Source organism: Scyliorhinus torazame, chromosome 17 (assembly GCF_047496885.1).
Source record: "Scyliorhinus torazame isolate Kashiwa2021f chromosome 17, sScyTor2.1, whole genome shotgun sequence".
NCBI classification, from domain to species: Eukaryota; Metazoa; Chordata; class Chondrichthyes; order Carcharhiniformes; family Scyliorhinidae; genus Scyliorhinus; species Scyliorhinus torazame.
Genome location: NC_092723.1, coordinates 145,246,651 through 145,273,151, shown reverse-complemented (window position 1 = coordinate 145,273,151; position 26,501 = coordinate 145,246,651). Strand labels below are relative to the sequence as shown.

The window sequence follows — 26,501 nt, the reverse complement described above, 5'->3', positions numbered from 1 at the left end:
CACACAATGTACACAGGACTGCTCGATACTCGCACCATGTACACAGGACTGCCCTATATCACACAATGTACACAGGACTGCTCGATACCCGCACCATGTACACAGGACTGCTCTATATCACACAATGTACACAGGACTGCTCGATACTCGCACCATGTACACAGGACTGCCCTATATCACACAATGTACACAGGACTGCTCGATACCCGCACCATGTACACAGGACTGCTCTATATCACACAATGTACACAGGACTGCTCGATACTCGCACCATTTACAGGACTGCTCTACATCACGCAATGTACACAGGACTGCTCGATACTCGCACCATGTACACAGGACTGCTCTATATCACACAATGTACACAGGACTGCTCGATACCCGCACCATGTACACAGGACTGCTCTATATCACGCAGTGTACACAGGACTACTCGATACTCGCACCATTTACAGGACTGCTCTACATCACGCAATGTACACAGGACTGCTCGATACTCGCACCATGTACACAGGACTGCTCTATATCACACAATGTACACAGGACTGCTCGATACTCGCACCATGTACACAGGACTGCTCTATATCACACAATGTACACAGGACTGCTCGATACCCGCACCATGTACACAGGACTGCTCTATATCACACAATGTACACAGGACTGCTCGATACTCGCACCATTTACAGGACTGCTCTACATCACGCAATGTACACAGGACTGCTCGATACTCGCACCATGTACACAGGACTGCTCTATATCACACAATGTACACAGGACTGCTCGATACCCACACCATGTACACAGGACTGCTCTATATCACGCAGTGTACACAGGACTACTCGATACTCGCACCATTTACAGGACTGCTCTACATCACGCAATGTACACAGGACTGCTCGATACTCGCACCATGTACACAGGACTGCTCTATATCACACAATGTACACAGGACTGCTCGATACCCGCACCATGTACACAGGACTGCTCTATATCACGCAGTGTACACAGGACTACTCGATACTCGCACCATTTACAGGACTGCTCTACATCACGCAATGTACACAGGACTGCTCGATACTCGCACCATGTACACAGGACTGCTCTATATCACACAATGTACACAGGATTGCTCGATACTCGCACCATGTACACAGGACTGCTCTATATCACACAATGTACACAGGACTGCCCTATATCACACAATGTACACAGGACTGCTCGATACTCGCACCATGTACACAGGACTGCTCTATATCACACAATGTACACAGGACTGCTCGATACTCGCACCATGTACACAGGGCTGCTCTATATCACACAATGTACACAGGACTGCTCGATACTCGCACCATGTACACAGGACTGCTCTATATCACACAATGTACACAGGACTGCTCTATACTCGCACCAAGTACACAGGACTGCTCTATATCACACAATGTACACAGGACTGCTCGATACTCGCACCATGTACACAGGACTGCTCTATATCACACAATGTACACAGGACTGCTCGATACTCGCACCATGTACACAGGACTGCTCTATATCACACAATGTACACAGGACTGCTCGATACTCGCACCATGTACACAGGACTGCTCTATATCACACAATGTACACAGGACTGCTCTATACTCGCACCAAGTACACAGGACTGCTCTATATCACACAATGTACATAGGACTGCTCGATACTCGCGCAGTGTACACAGGACAGTTTGATACTCGCGCAGTGTACACAGGACAGTTTGATACTCGCGCAGTGTACACAGGACAGTTTGATACTCGCGCAGTGTACACAGGACTGCTTTATACTTGTACAGTGCACACAGGACTGGTCCATACTCATGCACATACACAGATCTGCTCTATACACATGCCATGTAAAAAGGACTGCTCTATACTCACGCAGCATACACTTACTCCTCTATACTGGCGCCATACAAGTCTATACAGGACTTTTCTATATACGCACCATGCACACAGGACTGGATTAAACACACACAGTGTACACAGGACTGTTCTATACTCGCACCATGTACACAGGACTGCTCTATACTCGCACCATGTACACAGGACTGCTCTATACTCGCACCATGTACACAGGACTACTCTATACTCACACCGTGGTAACGAAAGAAAGGGAAGGAAAGAAAGCGGGAAATCTGAGTGTCAATTAAGGAGAATATTACAGTGTTGGAGACACGGGGCACGATTCTCCACTCCCGCGCCGAAGTGGCCGCGCCGCCGTGAACGCCGTCGAGGTTCACGACGGCGCAGAACGGCCCCGGTCCCGACCGATTCAGGCCCTGACAATGGGCCAGGATCGGGGCCGCGTCATCTACACGCGCCAGGCCTTGTCGCCCGCGTAAAAGCGGTGCCGCATAGATGACGCGGCCGGCGCCGCATAACGGGCGTCATCCGCGCATGCGCGGATTGGCCGGCGCCAACCCGCGCATGCGTGGTTGCCGTCCTCTCTAAGTCCCCCCCCCCCCGCAAGAAGATGGGGGACGGATCTTGCGGGGCCGTGGAAGGAAGGTGGTCCTCCTTCAGAGAGGACCTCTGCACCACATTTCAGGTGAAGCCCGGTGCAGGATCCCCCCTCGCCCCCCCACAGGCCGCCCCCCCCAGCGTTCACGCACCGCCCACGACTGCAGCGACCAGGCCTGGCCGCTCGTCCCATCCGGGCCTCAGAATAGCGGGGGTGCCGGAGAATCGCCATTTTGGGTGTCTCCGGCAATTCTCCGGCCTGCGGCCCGCGAAACTCGACCGGACCGTTCCCGCCGCTTGGGAGAATCGCGGGAGGGCGTCGGACCGGCGTCCCCGGAAATTTTGGCGGCCCAGGTGATTCTCCCAACCGGCGTGGGAGTGGAGAATCGCGCCCATGATGTCCTAGACAGATCAAGGACAGAATTTATGCTTTTAGAGCCATGAAACAATAGAATTATCATTTTTTAAAAAAAAATAAACATTTTATTGAGGTATTTTTGGGATGGAAACAACAACAAAATAGACAAGATACATGACACCATAAGCATAGTGCAAAAACTGTTTGCCTTTCGTACAGGTCCCACCCTTATTACCCCCCTACTCTAACCTAAACTACTCCCCCCCCCCCCACCCCGTCTGCTGATGATTCCCACCTAGGAAGAAGAAAGAAGGTTGAAGCCTGGTCCCAGGTGAATGCAGAGGAGAAAGAAAGAAGGTTTCAGGAAGTTTGGTGAAAGTTTTTTTTTTCTTTCTCCCCCCTTTTTATTTCAAAAAAAGAATGTCAGATTGATGAAGGGCAGGAGGGTAAAACAGGAGAAAAGAAAGACGATAAAAAACAATGAGCCGCTAAAGGATGTGAAGAGCAGCGTCGAAGAAAGGAGGAAACGTGGGTTCGCCGCCGAAAGAGAAGACGAGCAAACGTGTTGACAGGATGGCGGAAGCCGAACTGCAAGGCGGGGCCGCACTGCTTACGGTGGAGAAGATGACCGAGGTGATGGCGGTGGAGCTGGAAAAACAGTTTGTGAGGCACATGGAGGCCTTGAGGAAGGAGACGGCGGTCGCGTTGAAGTCATTGGTGGAGGAGGCAATCGGCCCGATGAGGGTGGAGGTGGCAAAGGTATCGGCCGAGGTGAGAGAGCAGGGCGAGAAGATGAAGGAGGTGGAGGAGGCCGTGACACGACACAGCGACCAGGTCACCTCGATGGGGGACGAGCTGCGGCGGGTGGTGGAGGTTAACAGAGGACTCCGAGCAAAGCTGGAAGACTTGGAAAACCGCTCAAGGCGGCACAATTTGAGAATTGTGGGCTTGCCCGAAGGGACAGAGGGCCCAAGACCAACGCAATACTTCGCTAAGAAGTTGGCGGAGCTGATGGGGGAGGGTGAGAGCCCCACCCTGTACGAGCTAGACCGAGCTCATCGGTCATTAAGGCCGAAGCCCAAAGTGAACGAGCCGCCAAGGGCAGTAATTATCTGCTTCCATAAGTTTTGCATGAAGGAGAAGGTATTAAGCTGGGCGAAGCAGGAGCGTGAGGTGCTGTGGGATGGTACTGCGGTTCGGATCTATCAGGACTTGATGGTGGAGTTGGCAAAAAGACGAGCGGCGTTTGGGCGAGTGAAGGCGGCTTTGTACAAGAAGGGGGTGCGGTTTGGTGTGGTGTACCCGGCGAAGTTGAGAGTAACATATAACGCCAAAGACAAAGGTTCGGCACAACATCGTGGGCCGAAGGGCCTGTTCTGTGCTGTATTTTCTATGTTCTATGTTCTAAGACTTTTATTTTGAGACAGCGGAGGCGGCTGAGGCGTTCGTGAGGGCAGAAGGCTTGGGACAGACGTGAAGAGCGGAACTGGAAGAGAGACTGTGGACTGTGTTTGAGCGGCTGGAAAATGTACAAAATTTAACAACTTTCTTTTTACTGATTTGTACTGAAATTTACTTTTCTTTGCATTGTTACAGGGTTCAAGTTAATGGCGTTCTGTGTTGCGACGGTTAAATGTTATGTTAGTGAATTGTAGGGGTTGGATTGTTGGGTTTGTTTTGGTGTTTCTTTCTCTGGGACTGGGTGGAAGGGGGCGAGAGGTCTTGGCGGGGGGAGCTAGCTAACTAAAGTCAGTTAGTGAACGGTGGTGAGGTGGGAGGAGGACTGCGGACGTTGGAGCCTGGATAGCAGGCTTCAATGGGCCTACTAGGCAAGCAAGAGGGGATGGAGGGATGGATTTTGGGGGATGTTTTTGTAGGGGGCTTCTTGGGAGGGGAGGAAGGGGTTCGATGTTAACAATGGACAGGGGAGGGTCAGGCTTATTGGGCAGGGCCCGGTGGTATGGTGATGGTGGATAAGAAAGGAGGGGGGGGGGTGAGAGACCCCCAGTAAGGATAGTCACGTGGAACGTGAGAGGGCTAGGAGGTCCGGTCAAGAGGTCAAGGGTGCTTGCACATCTTAAAAGTTTGAAAGCCGATGTAGCAATGCTGCAGGAGACTCACTTGAGGGTGAAGGACCAGGTGAGACTTAAAAAGGGCTGGGTTAGCCAAGTGTTTCACTCCGGATTTGATGGAAGGGCTCGAGGGGTAGCGGTGCTGGTCAGCAAAAGGGTACGCTTCCAGATGGAGAAAGTGGTGGCAGATCAGGGGGGTAGATATGTGATTGTGGCAGGGGCGCTGGAGGGGAGATTAGTGGCGCTGTTAAGTGTATACGGTCCCAATTGGGACGATGTGGGATTCGCGAGGAAGGTGTTTGGGGCCATCCCGACTTGGACACACACAAACTGATAGTGAGGGGGGACTGGAATTTGGTGCAGGAGCCAAGGTTGGACAGATCACGGCCGCGCTCGCTGGTCCCATCGGGGGGGGGGGGGGGGTGGCGGAGGCGCTGGCTGGGCTAATGGTGGAAATGGGAGGGGTGGACCCTTGGAGGTTCCTGCACCCAAGGGAACGGGAGTACTCGTTTTTCTCAGCAGTCCATAAGGTATACTCGCAGATCGACTTCTTTGTGGTGGGGAAGGCTTTGCTGGCTGGAGTCAAGGGGTCGGAATACTCTGCAATTGCAGTGTCAGATACGCTCCACATTGGGTGGATATGGTGCTAGAGAAGGGGGCAGCGCAGAGACCGGGGTGGAAACTGGATGTGGGGCTTTTGGGGAACCAAGTGTTCTGTGAGAAAATTGAAAAGGTAATTAAGGAATATGTAGGTTTCAATTGTACGAGTGAGGTGTCGAAGGCAGTCGTCTGGGAGGCTCTAAAGGCGGTGGTGAGAAGTGAGGTAATTTTGTTTAAGGCCAGGGTGGATAAAGAGGAGAGGTTGGAGCGGCAGAGGGTAATAGATGAGATGTTGGAGGTAGATAGGAGGTATGCAGAGGATGGGGACCCGTCGAAGCTGGGAAAGAGGAAGGAACTACAGGCGAGCTTCGACCGACTATCCACCAGGAAGGCGGTGCGCCAACTGAGACGAGCAAGGGGTGCAGCTTATGAACATGGAGATAAGGCAGGTCAGCTCCGGAGGGAGGCAGCGGCAAGGGAAATTCTTCAGGTGAAGGATAGGGCAGGGAAGTTGGTGGTGGCTCCAATGCTGATTAACAAGGTTTTTGAGGAGTTTTATGAGAGGTTGTACAAGTCAGAGCCACCCGGGGGAGACCGTGAGATGCAAGAATTTCTAGATGGGTTGGAGTACCCGAGGTTAGGGGAGGGAGACAGGGCTACATTAGAAGGAGCAATAGTGGAGCAGGAGATAAAGGATGCGATTGGGAGGATGCAGTCGGGGAAGGTGGCAGGGCCGGATGGGTTTCCGGTGGAACATTATAAAAAATTTAAGGATAGGTTGGCACCCCTGATGGTGGGGATGTTTGAGGAGGCGAAAGGGAAGGGGGTGTTGCCACAAACCTTGGGGCAGGCATCGATTTCCCTGTTGCTAAAAAAAGATAAGGATCCAACGGAGTGTGGGTCGTATCGGCCCATATCAGTTCTTAATGTGGACGTAAAAGTGTTGGCGAAGGTACTGGCGGGTAGGCTGGAGGAGTGCCTCCTGAAGGTAATAGGGGAGGATCAGACGGGGTTCGTGAAAGAGAGGCAGCTGTTTTCGAACATTAGGAGGGTTTTGAACGTTGTTATGGCACCGCCGAAAAGAAAGGAAACAGAGGTAGTTGTGGCATTGGACGCCGAGAAGGCGTTTGATCGGGTAGAATGGGGGTACCTGATGGCAGTGCTGGAGCGGTTTGGGATTGGACCAAGGTTTGTGAACTGGGTAAAGCTATTATATAAGGAACCGAAGGCGAGTGTCCGCACAAATAATATCAGTTCGAGATACTTTTCTCTCCACCGTGGGACGAGACAGGGATGTCCTATGTCCCCCCTGCTGTTTGCACTTGCGATTGAGCCGTTGGCCATCGCATTGAGAAGTTAGGGAGCATGGAAAGGAAGTGCGGGGGGGATAGAGCATAGGGTGTCCTTATATGCCGACGACTTGCTGCTGTATGTGTCGGAACCGAGTGCGTCGATAGGAGGACTATTAGAGCTACTGCGGGTATTGGGTCTTTCTCGGGGTACAAGTTGAACGTGGACAAGAGTGAGTACTTTGTGGTGTCTCGGCTGGGGGTGGGGGCAGGGGTGGGGGGGCTGCCATTCCGTAGAGGAAGGACTCATTTTAGGTATCTGGGGGTGCAGGTTGCCCGGGAGTGGGGCAGGCTTTGCAGGTACAATATCACTAGTTTGGTGGGGAGAGTGAAAGCCGATCTGGCAAGGTGGGACGGCCTTCCTCTGTCACTGGCAGGTCGGGTACAGGCGGTTAAAATGAATGTGTTGCCGCGATTCCTGTTTATTTTTCAATGCCTGCCGATTTTCCTGCCAAAGTCTTTTTTCAGGGAGATTGAGGGAAGGATTACCTCGTTCATATGTGGAGGGAAGGTGGCCAGAGTGAGAAAAGTGCTGCTACAGAGGGGAAGGCAGGCAGGGGGTTTGGGTCTCCCGAACCTGTTGTACTACTACTGGGCGGCGAACGTGGAGAGAGTGCGGAGCTGGGTCAGAGTGGTTGATTCTCAGTGGGACAGAATGGAGGAGAGTTTGTGCAGGGGGTCGGGGCTGAAGGCACTTGCCACAGCGCCGCTCCCGATAGCTCCGGGGAAATATTCAGGGAGTCCGGTAATAATAGCTTAGTTGAAAATCTGGAGGCAGTTTCGCCAACACTTCAGGTTGAGTTTAGGGTCAAGGGAAATGCCGATTCGGGGGAACCACAGATTTGAGCCAGGGAGGTGGGATGGAAGTTTTCGGAAATGGGAAGAGAAGGGGATTAAAAGATTTGTTTCTTCGGGGTCGGTTTGCAGGATTGAGGGAGCTGGAAGCGAAGTATGGGCTTGAGCAGGGAGAAGTGTTTCGGTACATGCAGGTTCGGGATTTTGCCAGGAAGGAGATACAGAGCTTCCCAGAGGAACCGGCCTCCACACTGCTGGAGGAGGTGCTGACGACAAGGGGACTGGAGAAAGGGGCAGTGTCAGCGGTGTACGGAGCTATTTTGGAAGAGGATAAGGCACCACTGGAAGGGATCAAAGCAAAGTGGGAGGAAGATCTGGAGAGGTTATAGAGGAGGGGGTCTGTTGTGAGGTGTTCTGGAGAGTGAATGCCTCCACCTCATGTGCGAGGTTGGGGCTGATACAGCTGAAGGTGGTATATAGAGCGCACCTCACGAGGGCGAGGATGAGCCGATTTTTTGAAGGAGTAGAGGATGTGTGTGAGCGTTGCGGGGGGGGGGGGGAGGAGAGGGGGCGGGGGGGGGAATCACGTTCATATGTTTTGGTCCTGTCCAAAGCTAGGGGAGTACTGGAAGGAGGTGTTTAGAGTAATTTCCAAGGTGGTGCGTGTGAAACTGGACCCGGGTCCCCAGGAGGCCATATTCGGGGTGTCGGACCAGCCAGGGTTGGAAACGGGAGCGGAGGCAGATATCATAGCCTTCGTCTCGTCGATCGCCCGAAGGCGGATCCTGTTGGGATGGAGAGCAGCCTCTCCACCCTGTGCCCTGGCGTGGCGGGGGGACCTGTTGGAATACTTGACCCTTGAGAAGGTTACGTTCGAACTGAGGGGAAGCTCGGAGGGGTTCTACAAGTCATGGGCACTATTTATTATGCACTTTCAAGAACTGGATAACATCGAACATTAGTTGGGGGGGGGGGGGGGTAGGGGGGCTGTGTAGATTAAGGGTGACTATGGGAAATCCCTGATTCCTTTTTGTCATTTGTTTCTGTAAACATGCGGACTGAGGTTTGGGGGTTGGTGGGCGGATGGGATCGTTGTCATTATGGGGACTGACATATCTTGCTGATTATTGTTTATTGTTGATGGGTGTAAATGCGGGAGAAAATGTGAAAAAGGAGAATAAAAATATTTATTTAAAAAGAAAAAAAAAATTGTATCAGGCTGAGCCTGGCACATGTTGCAGACGCGTTGACTCTGCTCATAAACCATCCTCTATCTCACCTCCCAGCTCCTCCTCCCACTTTTGCTTCAGCTCCTCGGTCTGCGCCTCCTCCAACCTCATTAGCTCCTTATAGAAGTCCGAGACGCTTCCTTCACCTACCCACCCTCTGGAAATTACCCTGTCCTGAATCCCCCTCAACGGTAGGAGCGGGAATGTTGCCACCTGTTTACGAAGGAAGTCCCGCAACTGCAAGTATCTGAATTTGTTTCCCCTCACCAGCCCAAACATTTCCTCCAGCGCCCTCATACTCGGAAAGCTCCCCTCTATGAACAATCCCCGCTCTCCGCCATACCCCAAACCCCCCATCCATACTCCCCGGGGCAAACCAGTGGTTATCACAAATTGGGGCCCAGACCGATGCTCCCACTGCTCCCACATGCTGCCTCCACTGGCCCCAAACTCTCAGGGCCGCCACCACCACGGGGCTGGTGGATTACCTCGCCGACGGGAGTGGCAAATGCGCAGTTACCAATGCCCCCAGACTGGTGCCCTTGCACGAAGCCGCCTCCATACGCACCCACGCTGACCCCTCCCCCACCACCCACTCCCTGATCATGGCTATGTTAGCCGCCCAGTAATAATTGCTAAGATTTGGCAGCGCCAGCCCGCCCTCTCCCCGACTCCGCTCGAGCATTACCTTCCTTACCCGCGGGGTCTTGCCCGCCCAGACAAAGCCCGTGATCACCCTGTTGACCCGCTTAAAAAAGGGCCGCGGAATAAAAATGGGGAGACATTGAAATACAAATAGGAACCTCGGGAGGACAGTCAGTTTCACCGTTTGTGCCCTCCCGGCCAGCGACAACAGGAGCGCGTCCCATCTCCGGAAATCATCCTTCATTTGATCCACTAGCCGGGCCAGATTCAATTTATGCAGCCGGTCCCATTCCCGCGCCACTTGGATGCCCAAGTACCTAAAACTACCCCCTACTGACCTAAACGGCAGCTCCCCCAGTCGCCCCTCCTGTCCCCTCGCCTGGACCACAAACATCTCACTCTTATCCATGTTCAGCTTATACCCCGAAAACCGTCCGAATTCCCCATAAATCTTCATGTTTTCTTCCATCCCCTCTACTGGGTCCGAAACATACAGAAGCAGATCATCCGCATAGAGCGAAATCCTGTGCTCCACACACCCCCCCCCCCCCCCGCCCAAACAGTCCCCTCCAGCCCCTTGAAGCTCTCAGAGCAATTGCCAACGGCTCTATAGCCAGCGCAAATAACAGTGGGGAGAGGGGGCATCCCTGTCTCGTCCCCCGGTGCAGTCTAAAATAGTCCGAAGTTGTCCTGTTCGTCCGCACACTTGCCACAGGAGCCTGATACAGTAACCTGACCCAGTCAATAAAGCCCCGCCCAAATCCGAACTGTCCCAGTACCTCCCACAGATAATCCCATTCTACCCGATCAAAAGCCTTTTCTGCATTCATTGCGATCACTACCTCCACCTCCCTACCTTCCAGGGGCATCATGATCACATTTAACAACCTTCTTACATTGGCCACCAACTGCCAGCCCTTAACAAACCCCGTCTGGTCCTCCCCAATAACATCCGGAACACAATCCTCAATCCTGGAGGACAAGATTTTGGCCAGCAACTTGGCATCCACATTCAGCAGGGAGATCGGCCTGTAGGACCCAAAGAGCTCCGGGTTCTTGTCCCGCTTAAGAATCAGCTAAATCGTTGCCTGTGACATCGTCGGGGGCAGCACCCCACTTTCCCTTGCCTCATTGAACATCCTCAACAACACCGGCCCCAATATCCCAGATAACGTTTTATAAAACTCCACTGGGTACCCGTCTGGACCTGGGGCCTTACCCGCCTGCATGGCCTTCAAGCCCTCCACTATTTATTCCAGTCCAATTGGGGCCCCCAGCCCTTCTATCCGCTCTCCGTCCACCATTGGGAAATTCAGTCCCTCCAAGAAGTGCCTCATCCCCTCCGGCCCCGTTGGGGATTCCGACCTGTGCAGCCTGCTGTAGAAATCCCTAAACGCTTTTTTCACCCCTACCGAATCACCAACCAGGTTCCCCTCACCGTCCTTTACTTTCCCTATTTCCCAAGCTGCCTCCCTCTTCCTAAGCTGCTGTGCAAGCATTGTGCTGGCCTTCTCCCCATGTTCATAAATCGCTCCCCTCGCCTTTCTCAGCTGCTCCACCGGACTCCCTGTGGTCAGCAAGCTAAACTCCGCCTGCAGCCTCCGCCGTTCCCTCAGGAGCCCTGCCTCTGGGGTCTCCGCATACCTCCTATCGATCTGTAATATCTCCTTTACCAGTCTGTCCGTCTCTGCCCTGTCAACCTTCTCCCTGTCGTGTTATTCACCCTGGGGTAACACGGACTGCACCAGGATGCAGGAACTGTAAAGCATACACCAAACATAGGCGTTGGTTCAATACGATTTATTGAACTTCTGTAACAATGCACACAGCTGGCTGTGGGTTGACACTCTACTACTCTAAGTGTACTAACTCTAACTTACTAGACCAGGCTAGCTCTGATCCACGTGTGGAAGGTGCTGACTGATATATACACCCTGACTGTCATTCCAGTTGTCACCAGTGGAAAGAGGCGGAGTGCTGATGCCTCCTCGTGTGTTTTACAGTTGGAAGCCCCCATTGGTGTTCTGTCTGGTAATTGGTTGTGTTCTTGCCTGTATGTTGATTGGCTAACCTGGGTGTCTGTCACTGCCTGCTTTTACCTCATGATGTGCATGGGTGCATATTATGACACTCCCTATGAGCCTGGATCGAGATCAGCTCCCCCCTTACCACCGCCTTCAATGCTTCCCAAACCACCGCTGCCGAAGTTTCCCCCCTGTCATTGATCTGCAGGTAGTTCTAAAAGCATTTCCTCAGCCGCTCGCACACCCCTTCATCCGCCAAAAGTCCTACATCTACGGATGCGGGCGCTGATTACTGTCTTTACTAACCTGCAGGTCAACCCAGTGTGGAGCATGGTCTGAGATTGTAATCGCCGAGTACCCCATGTCCACTACCCCAGCCAGAAAGACCCTGCTCAAAATAAAGAAATAAATCCGGGAGTACGCTTTATGCACGTGTGAGTAGAAGGAGAACTCCTTCACCCTCGGCTGCCCAAACCTCCATGGATCCACCCCCCCCATGGCTCCCCCCCCCACCCCCCATGGCTCCCCCCCCATGGCTCCCCCCCCATGGCTCTCCCCCCCCCCCCCCATTGCTCTCCCCCCCCCCCCCCCCCATGGCTCCCCCCCCCCCCCCCCCCCCCCGTCAGCTCCATGAACCCTCTTAGTTCCTTTGCCATTGCTGGCACCCTGCCCGCTTTCAAGCTTGACCGGTCTAAGCCCTGGTCCATAACTGTATTGAAGTCCCCTCCCATGACCAACCTGTGCGAGTCCAGGTCCGGTATCTTCCCGAGCATCTTCTTCATAAACTCCACATCATCTCAATTATAATATACCGACCTCCCACGTCCGAGACTATTCTACCCGCCTCAAACACCCCCCCTTATTGATCAGGTTTGTGACCCTGCTGGTCTTTGAATCTAGCCCCGAATGAAACACCTTGCTGACCCAGCCTTTCCTCAATCTAACCTGGTCCGTTACCTGAAGGTGCGTCTCCTGCAACATCACTACGTCCGTCTTCAATCCCCTAAGATGCGCGGAGACATGTGCCCTTTTGACCGGCCAATTTAACCCTCGAACATTCCAGGTGATCAGCCTAGTTGGGGGGCTCATTGCCTCCCCCCGCCGCCGATCAGCCATCCCCTTTTTTAGGCCCGCCACCAGCCTGTGATCCGCACCTCTACAGGTCCATCTCCAGGCAGCCCCAGCCCCCGACCTCCTCTCTGTCCCTCAGCCTAAGTCCTTCTCTCGCCAGCAGAACATTCATTCCCCCTCCCCCCCTAGCAACAACATTCTGTAACCCAATCCCTTTCCTAAACCAAACATATGCAGCCCCCACCCCCCCCACCCATTGGGCTTCCGAAAGCTAGCTCACCCAGCCAGCTTGGTGGCCCCCATCCCCGGTGCCAGATAGTCTCCCACTTATTGTTCCCCCCTCCCCCGCTCATGCAAACAAACTCCAACATCAAACAATCCCCACACAATTGCCCAACCGAAGAACACCAAGATCAAAACTAGCACACCTCCATCCCCCAACAGTGCAAATGAAAACCTAAACTCACCCAGCTCTACTGCTGGTTCCAAGCAAAACGAGAAACTTTTCACAAAAACAGAAACAAAACAGAGAAAACAGAAACACGAACGTTGCAGCCAAGTTCAAAAGTTCTCAGTCCTTCGCCAGCCCTTTCTTTCTTGCAAAGTCCAACGCGTCCTCAGGCGACTCAAAGTAAAAGTGCTGATCCTCATGCGTGACCCAGAGACGGGCTGGGTATAACAGTCCAAACTTCACCTTTTTCTTGAAAAGGATCGCCCTGATCTGATTGAAGCCTGCTCTCCTCCTGGTCACCTCCACGCTCAGGTCTTGGTAAACCCGCAGGATGCTATTGTCCCACTTACAGCTCCGTGTCAATAGAATTATCATTACACTGCTCAGAGTATTCCATATGAAGCAAACCAGTGGGAAAGATGTAGATGAAAAATTTGCAAGCAAATTGCCAAAATGGGCAGCAACTATAGAATAAGGGATTTAATTACCCTAATAGACTGGGATAATAAGAGCTCAAAGAGCATGAGGGGGCAGGATTTCTGGAGTATGTTCAAGAGTATTTTCGACACCAGTATGTTTCCAGTCTAGCATTGCTGGGTCAGGTTCTGGGGAATGAGGAGTTTCAAGTGGATCAAATGTCGGCAGGAGAACGTTTGGAAGTTGATGATCATAGTATCTTAAAGTTTAGGTTGGCAATGGAAAAGGACTCCGAGCAATCCAGAGTAAAAATATGGAATTGGAGGAGGACCGATTTCAGTGAGATGAGAATCAGGCATAACTGGAACTAAACAATAAGCTGTTGTCTGGCGTACTGATCTCTACCTCGCAGAGGCTGAGCTTCAACTCTCAGACACTTTCCCTACCTCCCCTGGACCCTGCCCACAGCACCGAGCATCAAGCCCTTGTTTCCAGGACTGTCACTGACCTCATCGCCTATGGAGATATTCCCTCTGCAGCTTCCAACCTCATAGATCCCAACCCTGGACAGCCCGCTTCTACCTCCTCCCCCAAATCCACAAACAGAACTGCTCGGTGGGTTCAGCATGTCAGCCTGTTCCTGCCCCACTGAACTCATTTCTTCCTATCTTGACTCCATCCTCTCCCCTCTTGCCCACTCCCTTCCACTTACATCCACGATTCCTCTGATGCCCTACATTATTGCAACAACTTCCAGTTCCCCGGTCCTAACTGCCTCCTCTTTACCATGGATGTCAAGTTCCTCTATACCTCCATTCCCCACCAGGATGGTCAAGGGCTCTCCGCTTCTTCCTCAGAGGCCTGAACAATCCCCATCCACCATCACTCTCTTCCGTCTGGCTGAACGTGTCCTGAACAATTTCTCCTTTAACTTGTCTCACTTCCTCCAAACAGAATGTGTGGCTCTGGGTACCAGCATGGGTCCCAGTTTTGCCTGTCTCTTTTTGGGGTATGTGGAACATTCCTTGTTCCAGTCCTACTCCGGCCCCATTCCACAACTCTTTTAAGTAAAAGTAAAGTTGCCATAGGCCCAGATGACCATAGATTGCTTTCCCCTTTGAGGGGGAGAGCTGACCGGTGGTGATTTAACCTGAGGATCACCACACCTCAGACGAGGGGCAAGGTTGAGAAGGCGGAGCCTTCATGAATAACCTCAACCGGTATGGTAATTGAACCAATGCTGTTGGCCTGTCCTGTGTAACAATTCATTTATCGGTACATCGACGACTGTTTTGGTGCCACTTCATATTCCTGTTTGGATCTGGAAAGATTTATGAATTTTGCTTCCAATTTCCACCCTTCCATCACCTTCACATGGTCCATCTTCAACACTTCACTTCGCTTCCTTGAACTTTCTACTTCAACTTCTGGGGATAGACTGTCCACTTATATTCATTACAAGCCCACTGACTCCCACAGCTACCTTGACTACAGCCATTCACACCCCACATCCTGCAAGGACTCCGTCCCATTCTCCCAGTTCCTTCGCTTCTGTTCCATCTGTTCCGATGATGCCACTTTCCAAAACGGTGCTGCTGACATGTCTTCATTCTTCTTCAATCGTAGTTTCCCCACAGTGGTTGACAGGGCTCTCAACTGTGTCTGACCACATTTCTGTCCTCACCCCTTCCTCTCCCTCAGGATAGTGTCCGATTGTCCTCACCTTTCTCTGCATTCAAAGGGTCACAGTTCGGGTAACTCCCACCACCAAAAATATCTTCCCCTCACTCCCCCTGTCAGCATTCCCCAGGGACTATTCCCTCCGGGCTACCCTGGCCCACTCTTCCATCACCACCAACACCTCACCCCCTTGCCACGGCACCTTCCCATGCAATCGCAGAAGGTGTAACAGCTGCCCCTTTACCTCCTCTCTGCTCACCATCCAAGGGCCTAAACATTCCTTTCAGGTGAAATAGCGCTTCACGTGCACCTCCTTCAATCTGGTCTATTGCATTCGCTGCTCCCAATGCAGTCTATTCTACATTGGAGAGTCTAAACTCAGACTGGGTGACCGCTATGCAGAACACCTTTGGTGTGTCCACAAGCTGGATCAAGATCTTCCTGTCGTTTGCCATTTCAACTCACTGTCCTGCTGTTGTGTCCACATGTCTTCCAATTAGTCACGTTACAGCCTTCCAGACTTAATAATGAGTTCAAAAACATGAGACTGTGATCTCTCTCCTCCACCTTCACCCCAATTTCATTTCTATCAATTTATTTTCATTTCTTCCAGTGATTCATTTTTTCCAAGAAAGAAAGCAGGAAATGTAAACAGAACATGGAGAATACTATAATGAAAAACAGCCAGGGCTGCAAAACTCACCAAATATCAAGGTGGAGCTGGTCACTGTGAATATCATCCAGATCACTGTAACAGGGAATAAACAGCAAATCAATATTCATTAAACAAAGAAAGGAAGAAAGAAGATATTGCATTGACCTCAGGATGTTCCAAAACACTTTACAGTTGATGAAACACTTTTAACCTTTAGTCACAATATAGGAATTGCAGCAGCCAACCAGTGCTCGAAAGCAAAATACTGCAGACTCTGGAAATCTGAAATAAAATGCTGGAAAATCTCAGCAGGTCTGGCAGCATCTGTGGAGAGAGAAACTATGAAGACCCAGGAGGCCGGATAGCCGAGTAAACACTAGTTTATCCATGGTCAATGGAAATGGCCGCTCCTATGGCAAGTGCACACAGTATCAGCCCCTGTTGGGACTACCAACGTACCAGTTCCTATCTGGGCCGACCTTTATACAAGTTGATTATGAGCCCCAGCTGAGAAGGTTGCGACACGCTTGCGGGGAAGCTCGTATTCCACAAGTCCCATGGGGAGATCGATTAGGGTACCCCTGTGGGCCTTGTGGAAGTTATTACACCCTTCACCCTCCCAAGTCAGAAGGTTCCCCTTCAGCAGTCGTCTGAGGAGGCCATTTTGCACGTGTATTTTTGAATCCCACCCTTGTCACCAGCATAAAGGCCCAGGAGACCAAGCAGACGAGTAAACGCTCGTGTATTCACAGTCAAAGGGAACGGTTGCTACGACGGCAAATACACATGGTATCAGTCCCAATCGGGACTACCAGCCTGCTGGTCCCTATGCGGGCCGGCCTTTAACAAGTTAATTATGAGCCCCAGCTGGCCGGGCCTCCACCCACTAGCAGGGCAGCCTGTATTCCACAGGGAGATCGATGAGGGCATCCCCGTGGGCCTTGTGGGGCTATTACAGAAACAGAGTTAACAGAGGGGTGGCACAGCTGCAGAGTGGTTAGCACTGCTGCCTCACAGCGCCAGGGACCCGGGTTCAATTGTGGCCTTTAGTGACTGTCTGTGTGGAGTTTGTGCGTTCTCGCTGTGTCTGCGTGGGTTGCCTCCGGCTGCTCCAGTTTCCTCCCACAGTCCAAAGATGTGCAGGTTAGGTGGATTGGCCATGCAAAAAATAAAAATAAATAAAAAATTGCCCTTAAGTGTCCAAAGATTTCAGGTGAACATATGGGTGAAATTTTCCCCCAAAATGGAATAATGTCAGGTTCAGTCCAAAAACTGGCCTGTTTCTCTCCAGAGAAACGGCAGGTTCATGTTGAGATCTTCCCATCTTGTCATTTTGTTAAAGGGGGCGAGTTTGCGGTGTCCTGGAAGGGGCACCGGTCGTACTGGTAAATGTGTACTCTCCCAACTGGGACGACACAGAATTCATAAAGAAGACCATGGCAGAAATCCCCGACCTTGACACACACCGACTGATCATGGGGGACGACTTCAACTGTGTACAGGACCCACTGACCGACCGATCAAACCCCAGAGCAGGGAAAAAGACTGACATGGCTAGGGGACTAAGAGCATTTATGGAGCAGATGGGGGCGGTGGACCCATGGAGGTCCCTGCACTAGGGAGAGAAGGAATTTTCATACTTCTCACAAGTACACAAGGTATGCACCCGTATCGACTTCTTTGCCGTGGGGAAATCGGTGCTTCCAGGGATCACGGGAACGAAGTACTCCGCAATCATTATCTCTGACAATCTCCACACGATATGGATGTGAGGTTGGAGACAGGCCGTGCCCAGCGGCCCCACGTGGAGGCTGGACACGGACTTCGTGGCCGACAAAACATCGTCAAAAAACATCGCGGGCCATTGGCGACTACGTTAGTAACAATCAAAACGGGCAGCGCGGTAGCACAAGTAATTAGCCCTGTGACTTCACAGCGCCAGGGTCCCAGGTTCGATTCCCTGCTGGGTCACTGTCTGTGCGGAGTCTGCACGTTCTCCCCGTGTCTGCGTCGGTTTCCTCCGGGTGCTCCAGTTTCCTCCCACAGTCCAAAGACGTGCAGGTTAGGTGGATTGGCCATGATAAATTGCCCTTAGTGACCATAAAAGTTTAGGTGGGGTTATTGGGTTACAGGGATAGGGTGGAAGTGAAGGTTTAACTGGTTTGATGCAGACTCGATGGGCCAAATGGCCTCCTTCTGCACTGTAAGTTCTCTGTTCCATGTTCTGGGAGGCACTGAAGGCCGTGATTAGAGGAGAGATCATAGCCTACGAGGCAAGTAGAGATAGGGAAGAGAAGGTGGCCAGGTAACAACTGGTGGACTCCATCCTGGAAGTCGACAGAAAATACTTCGAGGCCCCGACTGTAGAGCTACTGGCAGAGAGAAATAGGCTGCAAATGGACTTTAACCTGCTATCCACTAGGAAAGCAGTGTACCAACTCCGCCAGATACGGGAGACCTACTACGAACACGGAGACAAGGCTGGCCGCCTATTGGCTCACCAGCTGAGAAAGCAGGCAGCCACTGTGGTAGTCACCACTAGTAGTTTATTACATGTATTACGGCACTGCCCGTATAGTAGAGGTACATGGGTAAATCCCTGCCTGCTGGCTCCGCCCAGTAGGCGGTGTATAAATGTGTGTGCTCGCCGGTGCTGCAGCCATTCTGGTTCCAGCTACAGGAGGCACAACATCTTGCTCAATAAAGCCTTGATTATTCCACGACTCTCGTCTTTGTGGTAATTGATAGTGCATCAATTTATTGAACGAGATTTTTTTTAAATGATGGATCTCTGCATCAAGCCTGATCACCTGCAGCTGAGCCCTCAAGCAGCCAACGCTACGTTCGCCTTTGACCACTGGCTAGCCTGCTTCGAAAGCTACCTCCGAACAGCCGCTGAGGAACCCTCGGACTCGCAGAAGCTCCAAGTCCTCTATTCCCGGGTGAGCCAGGACATTTTTCCTCTCATCCGGGATGCGCGCACCTACTCCAAAGCGATGGAGCTCCTGAAGGGACATTACGTTTGACCAGTCACTCAAGTATATGCCAGGCACCTCCTGGCCACAAGACAGCAACTCCCCAGGGAGTCTCTGGACGATTTCTGGCGTTCCCTGCACATACTAGGTAGGAACTGTGACTGCCAGGCAGTTTCGGCAGTCCAGCACACCAAACTTTTATTCGGGACGCTTACGTTACGGGCATGAAGTCTGCGTACATCTGCCAGCGGCTACTGGAAGGGGATACGCTTGATCTTGCGGGAACTAGGCAGCTCGTTAATCCGATAGAAGTGGCCTCCCGTAACGTCTAGTCGTACGCGCCCGACCACGCAGCACCCTCATGGGCATCGTGGGCCCCACCAGCTGCCGACTCCAGCTCGCCGCAAGCCTGCACTGCGTGGCAGCCAGCCAACTCTGGGGGGCCCAAGTGCTATTTTTGCGGGCAAAACAAACACCCCAGGCAGCGCTGCCCGGCGCGGAGCGCGACCTACAACGGCTGTGGGAAGAAGGGGCACTTTGTTTCTGTTTGCCAGGCCCGTTCGGTCGCCGCTGTTTCCAGGCCCGCGTTCCTACACCCTCCACGTGCGACCCAGGGGCGCCGCCATTTTCCCCTTCGCAAGCCATGTGCGCCTCGTGGGCGCCGCCATCTTTGGTGCCATTTTGGACAGCACCTCAGGACCCCTGCTTGTCTGGCCGTTCATCGCCTGCCGCTACCTCCACCACCGCTGACCAGCCCAGGACCTCCCAGCATCTGCCGCAGCTCGCCTCTATAACCCTGGATCAGTCCCGGCCCCGCAACCTCGCGACCGCAACAACGACGGGGAAAATCGATGGGCACGAGACGACCTGCCTTTTTGACTCCAGGAGCACAGAGAGCGTCATCCACCCCACTCCGTAGAGTTCAGCAACTTCCAGCTCTACGTCCTCCCCCACCTCTGCGCTGCCCTGTTACTCGGCCTGGACTTTCAGTGCCATCTCCAAAGCCTAACCTTAAAATTCGGCGGACCCCTGCCCCCCCTCACCGTATGCGGCCTCACGACCCTTAATTTCATAGAATTTACAGTGCAGAAGGAGGCCATTCAGCCCATCGAGTCTGCACCGGCTCTTGGAAAGAGCACCCTACCCAAGGTCCACACCTCCACCCTATCCCCATAACCCAGTAACCCCACCCAACACTAAGGGCAATTTTGGACACGAAGGGCAATTTATCATGGCCAGTCCACCTAACCTGCACATCTTTGGACTGTGGGAGGAAACCGGAGCACCCGGAGGAAACCCACGCACACACGGGGAGGATGTGCAGACTCCGCACAGACAGTGACCCAAGCCGGAATCGAACCTGAGACCCTGGAGCTGTGAAGCAATTGTGCTATCCACTATGCTACCGTGCTGCCCTTAAGGTCGATCCACCTTCCCTGTTTGCGAACCTCACCCCGGATTGCAAACCCGTCGCCACTAGGAGCAGACGGTACAGTGCGCAGGACAGGACCTTCATCAGGTCGGAGATCCAACGGCTTCTGCGGGAAGGGGTCATTGAGGCCAGCAACAGCCCCTGGAGAGCTCAAGCGGTAGTAGTAAAGACTGGGAAGAAGCACAGGATGGTCATTGACTACAATCAGACCATCAACCGGTACACGCAGCTCGATGAGTACACTCTCCCACGCATATCTGACATGGTCAATCAGATTGCGCAGTATCGAGTCTTTTCCACAGTGGACCTGAAGTCCACCTACCACCACTCCCCATCTGCCCGGAGGACCACCAATACACTGCGTTCGAAGCAGATGGCCGCCTCTATCACTTCCTTAGGGTTCCCTTCAGCGTCACAAACGAGGTCTCGGTCTTCCAGCGAGAGATGGACCGAATGGTTGACCGGTACGGACTGCGGGCCACCTTCCCGTACCTACATTGATTTGTTATGTTCTAGGTGTAACATAAGCGGCTTCCTTGTGGTGCACTTGACAAAGGAAGGTTCAGACATGGAGATAACTTCAACACGTTTATTAAACTATTTACACTTCTATTACTGGGGTTCGACACAACTGCTAATCCTACTATAGCTACCCAGACTGACAAACCAGTTGCTGAAATCCACGTGGTGGGTGTAATGTTGAATCAACCCTGTGTCTGTATTCACTGACTGTCTCCACTGGAAAGAGGCAGACCATGTGTGTGGTGTCCATTATATATGGGTTGGTGTAATGCCCCCCTGTGGTCATGTCACCTCCGTGTGTATCGTGAATGTCCATTGGTCATGTCCTATCTAACTGATCTATTGTTTGAGTGTATGCGTGTGATGTCTCTTGTGCTCCCTCTAATGTCTAGTTAGCCGACATGTATTTACATTGATGCACATCACCACATCCCCCCTTTTTTATATGTTCATCTTTTCTGTACACTTTAAGAAAATTGAACAAAGAACAGGTAGATAAGGTAAGGTATATACAAGTCATGGGAACAGTGATTAAACAATAAGTCCAAATCATTCGTGTGAGTCCAAAAACCATCAATCATCATGGTCAAATGTCTCTCTTGGTTATGAACGCCATCAATGCCCTGTGCCACAGGAACCAAGAAGTGGTCAAATCACTTCGCTGTCTGATTTGGAGTCCCTTTCTTTTTCGATGTTTGTGATGGTGCTGTCGGATGGCATCTTGTAGCTGAGGTGTTGATGTTGAAGCGGTACCATCAACAGTATCATTCGATGTGCCATATGTCATGGATGTGCCATATGTTGAAGTTGGATAAGACTGTACATACTGGTTCTGGTCACGTGCTGTGCTGGAAGGGTGATCCTGCTGAGAACCGTTGAAGTTGTCGAATTGGAAACAGAATTGCTGCTCGCATAAATACCTGGTGATGGTGTGAAACTAGAACCTTGCATCTGATAGGAATATGCCGTCTAGCCAGGCTGGGGTGCAGCAAATCCTGGGCTGTAACTAAGGCATCCAGTCTGTAGTGCAGATTGTGCTTGCGGTAGTCCTCCTTCGGTCTTGATTCCATTAGTGGGCAATCCGTAGTGCTGGCCTGTTTGAGAGTATGCTGCATAGACTGCTGGCTGCTGCATGCCTGAATACTGGGTTTGTCCAGCATGAGTTGTCATTGGCCGCACTGCTGGTGTGGAAAAAATGTGTGGATATAGCTGTGGTGAATATTGGTGTATTCCTCTTGGATTGTAGCCGCTGCTTGTTATTACTGACCCAGTGTAATTGTTAAGTGATCCATCTCCTGTCGTTGTGGCATCTGCTGTCACCCTGAGCGTGCCATCACTGAGGTTGCAGCACTCCCTGTCTGGAGTAAAGTCCGGCTTATGTGAATCTGTCGGCATTTGGTTGCTCCCCATCTGGAGTCTGGTCTGTTTTAACTGAGTCAGTGTTGGTTTGTTGATGCTCCCCGTCCGGAGTCCGGAATCACTCTCGGAGTCCGGAGCAGGTTCACTGGAATCAGCTGAGATTTCTTGAAGATGTACATCTGGAGTCGGAACATGCAGGAATGCATTGACTTGTGTGGAGAGGTTCGAGCGAATGAGGGTGGAAGTATCATGGTGTCACCGGAGTCACCAGTGATCTCACAGTGATCGTCGAGTGCCTCTGTACACACGAGCTGAGGTCTGTCACTTTGCACATCTTGCATGGGAAGTGGGATGCTGTCATCACTCGTCTCACATGCCGTGGGTAGATCCTCAGTAGCTGCTTGTTGTTCACTTGGGTTGGGTAAATTGTCAGAGTCTTCATCTGGTGGCGCAAACAATGTGGGTGGACTGTCATTGTCTTGCTGTTGTCCTTCATTTGGGCTTGGACTGTCATCGTCGCTTTGTTCTTCACTGTAGCATGATAGACCATCATGGTCGTCCTGCTGTGCACTGGAGCGTGGTGGACTTTCATAGTCTTCTTGCTGTTTACTTGAGAATGGCAGACTTGCATCGTCTGCCGCTAGTTGGTCAGAGGAGGTTGCTAGACCCTCATAGTCTTGTTCCTGCAAGGACTGTGCTCAGGAGTCTTGCGTTTCTTCTATCGTGGAGTCTGTCCACGAGCTCGCTGTGGAGACTTGTGACACTGGAGTCACTTCTTGTTCGTGCAAGGACTGCGGTGTGGAGTCCTGCGTGTCTTCTTTCGTAGAGTCGGGAACCCTATTGATGACGATGAACATCTTGCCAAGGTCATCCCCACACCCCCACTACTTGCCTTCAAACAACCGTGCAACCTCAAACAAGCCATTGTTTGCAGCAAACTACCCAGTCTTCAGAACAGTGACCACGACACCACACAACCCTGCCAATGCAATCTCTGCAAGACGTGCCAGATCATCGACATGGATACCACTATTACACGTGAGAACACCACCCACCAGGTACGCGGTACATACTCGTGCGACTCGGCCGACGTTGTCTACCTCATACGCTGCAGGAAAGGATGTCCCGAAGCGTGGTACATTGGCGAGACCATGCAGGCGCTGCGACAACGAATGAACGGACATGGCGCAACAATCTTCAGGCAGGAATGTTCCCTTCCAGTCGGGGAACACTTCAGCAGTCAAGGTCATTAAGCCTCTGATCTCCAGGTAAGCGTTCTCCAAGGCGGCCTTCAGGACGCGCAACAACGCAGAATCGCCAAGCAGAAACTTATAGCCAAGTTCCGCACACATTAGTGCGGCCTCAACCGGGACCTGGGATTCATGTCGCATTACATTCATCCCCCACCACCTGGCCTGCAAAATCCTACCAACTGTCCTGGCTTGACGCAATTCACACCTCTTTAACCTGGGGTTACCCCATCTCTGGATCTGTAAAGATTTAATCACCTGCTAATGGTCGCATTCGAAGCATTGTTTGGCATCTTTGAATTTGTCTATATATGTGTTTCTGGAACAGACCTCTTCATTCACCTGAGGAAGGAGCAGCGCTCCGAAAGCTAGTGACATCGAAACAAACCTGTTGGACTTTAACCTGGTGTTGTAAGACTTCGTACTGTGCTCACCCCAGTCCAACGTCGGCATCTCCACATCAAAGATATGCAGGTTAGGTGGATTGGTCATGCTAAATTGCCCTTCGTATCCAAAAAGGTTAGGTTGGGTTACGGGGATAGGGTAGAGGTGTGGGCTTAAGTAGGATGCTCTTTCTAAGGGCCGGTGCAGACTCAATGGGCTGAATGGTCTCCTTCTGCACTGTAAATTCTATGTTTCTATGACTGAGGGGCAATTTAACATGACCAATCCACATAACCTGCACACTTTTGGACTGTAGGAAACCGGAGCACCCGGATGAAACCCACGCAGACACGGGGAGAATGTTCAATCTCCACACAGACAGTCTCCCAAGACTTGCATTGAACCCGCGTCCCTGGCACTGTGAGGTAGCAGTGCTAACCACTGTGCCACCGTGCCACCCATGGCGCTCCCTCAATACTGTCCCCCGACAGCGTGGCACTCCCACAGTAGTGAAGTGCAGCACTCCCTCACTACTGTTCCTCCGACAAGGCAGCTTTCCCATCACACAGTAGCATTGATACTCACAACACGTAGCTTTGGTTCCACACTGGATTCAGGGTATTTGATTTGACATCTGTGACCTGAAGGTACTTGGCAGGAAGTGTTTCTCTGAAGCTTGACCTTTTCTCGATCCTGTCCTTTTTCTTCCTGAAGCTGAATTTTCGCTCTTTCTTCTCCTCGGTCTCCCGCATGGTCTGTCCGAGAGTGATTCCCAACATACAGTAGGGATCGCTGAAGCCTGGACAGAGAATTAGAGTGAATGCTTTGTGGCCTCCCAACCTGTCGCCAAAACTCATTGGACCACAGTTGCCACTCGTTCAACCAAAGGTGGGACAGCGGCATAGGGAGGTGGGGTGTGGTGGAGAGAGCACACTAACCTCTGATATTGGCCATATCCCAGCCTAATCATTGGGATTGCAGAACAATCATTAGGATTGCAGAGTATCCCAGGATCATGCAGTAATCTTTGGGATCATGACTTTTTTTTTTTTAAATAATATTTTATTGAAAATTTTTGGTCAACCAACACAGTACATTGTGCATCCTTTACACAACATTGTAACAATACAGATAATAATGACCTTTTTAAATTTAAACAAAAACAACAACAAATAAATAAATATTAAATAACAAAAAAATAAAAACTAGCCCTAATTGGCAACTGTCTTGTCTCAGGCCACACCCCCCCCCCCATCCCCCCCCATCCCTCCCCCCCCCCAAGTCCTGGGCCGCTGCTGCTGCCTTCTTTGTTCTCCCCTATCTATCTTTCCGCAAGATATTCGACGAACGGTTGCCACCGCCTAGTAAACCCTTGAGCCGACCCCCTTAGGACGAACTTAATCCGCTCTAACTTTATGAACCCCGCCATATCATTTATCCAGGTCTCCACCCCCGGGGGCTTGGCTTCTTTCCACATTAGCAATATTCTGCGCCGGGCTACTAGGGACGCAAAGGCCAAAACATCGGCCTCTTTCGCCTCCTGCACTCCCGGCTCTTGTGCAACCCCAAATATAGCCAACCCCCAGCTTGGTTCGACCCGGACTCCTACTACTTTCGAAAGCACCTTTGTCACCCCCATCCAAAACCCCTGTAGTGCCGGGCATGACCAAAACATATGGGTATGATTCGCTGGGCTTCTCGAGCACCTCGCACACCTATCCTCCACCCCAAAAAATTTACTGAGCCGTGTTCCAGTCATATGTGCCCTGTGTAATACCTTAAACTGAATCAGGCTTAGCCTGGCGCACGAGGACGACGAGTTTACCCTATTTAGGGCATCTGCCCACATCCCCTCCTCAATCTCCTCCCCTAGCTCTTCTTCCCATTTCCCTTTTAGTTCGTCCATCATAGTCTCCCCTTCGTCTCTCATTTCCCTATATATATCCGACACCTTACTGTCCCCCACCCATTTCTTTGAGATGACTCTGTCCTGCACCTCTTGTGTCGGGAACTGCGGGAATTCCCTCACCTGTTGCCTCGCAAAAGCCCTCAATTGCATGTACCTGAATGCATTCCCTTGGGGCAACCCATATTTCTCGGTCAGCGCTCCCAGACTCGCAAACTTCCCATCCACAAATAGATCTTTCAATTGCGTTATACCTGCTCTTTGCCACATTCCATATCCCCCATCCATTCCCCCCGGGGCAAACCTATGGTTGTTTCTTATCGGGGACCCCCCCAGTGCTCCGGTCTTTCCCCTATGTCGTCTCCACTGTCCCCAAATCTTCAGTGTAGCTACCACCACCGGACTCGTGGTATAGTTCCTTGGTGAGAACGGCAATGGGGCTGTCACCATAGCCTGCAGGCTGGTCCCCCTACAGGACGCCCTCTCTAATCTCTTCCACGCCGCTCCTTCCTCCTCTCCCATCCACTTACTCACCATTGAAATATTAGCGGCCCAATAATACTCACTTAGGCTCGGTAGCGCCAGCCCCCCCCTATCCCTACTACGCTGTAAGAATCCCTTCCTCACTCTCGGAGTCTTCCCGGCCCAAACAAAACCCATGATACTCTTTTCTATCCTTTTGAAAAAAGCCTTCGTGATCACCACCGGGAGACACTGAAACACAAAAAGGAATCTCGGGAGGACCACCATCTTAACCGCCTGCACCCTCCCTGCCATTGACAATGCTACCATATCCCATCTCTTGAAATCTTCCTCCATCTGTTCCACCAAC

At 51.8% G+C, this 26,501-nt stretch overlaps 1 protein-coding gene across 1 annotated transcript in view; it reads right to left on the bottom strand.

The window, feature by feature from the left end:
• Positions 1-26,501, bottom strand: part of baiap3 (BAI1 associated protein 3) — a 281,399-nt gene that overhangs the window by 140,512 nt on the left and 114,386 nt on the right. The window contains exons 8-9 of the mRNA XM_072481213.1: positions 24,349-24,562; positions 15,890-15,934 (exon numbers count right to left, since the gene is read on the bottom strand). Coding sequence (XP_072337314.1) covers positions 15,890-15,934; positions 24,349-24,562 — 259 coding nt within the window. The remainder of the gene's footprint in view (positions 1-15,889; positions 15,935-24,348; positions 24,563-26,501) is intronic.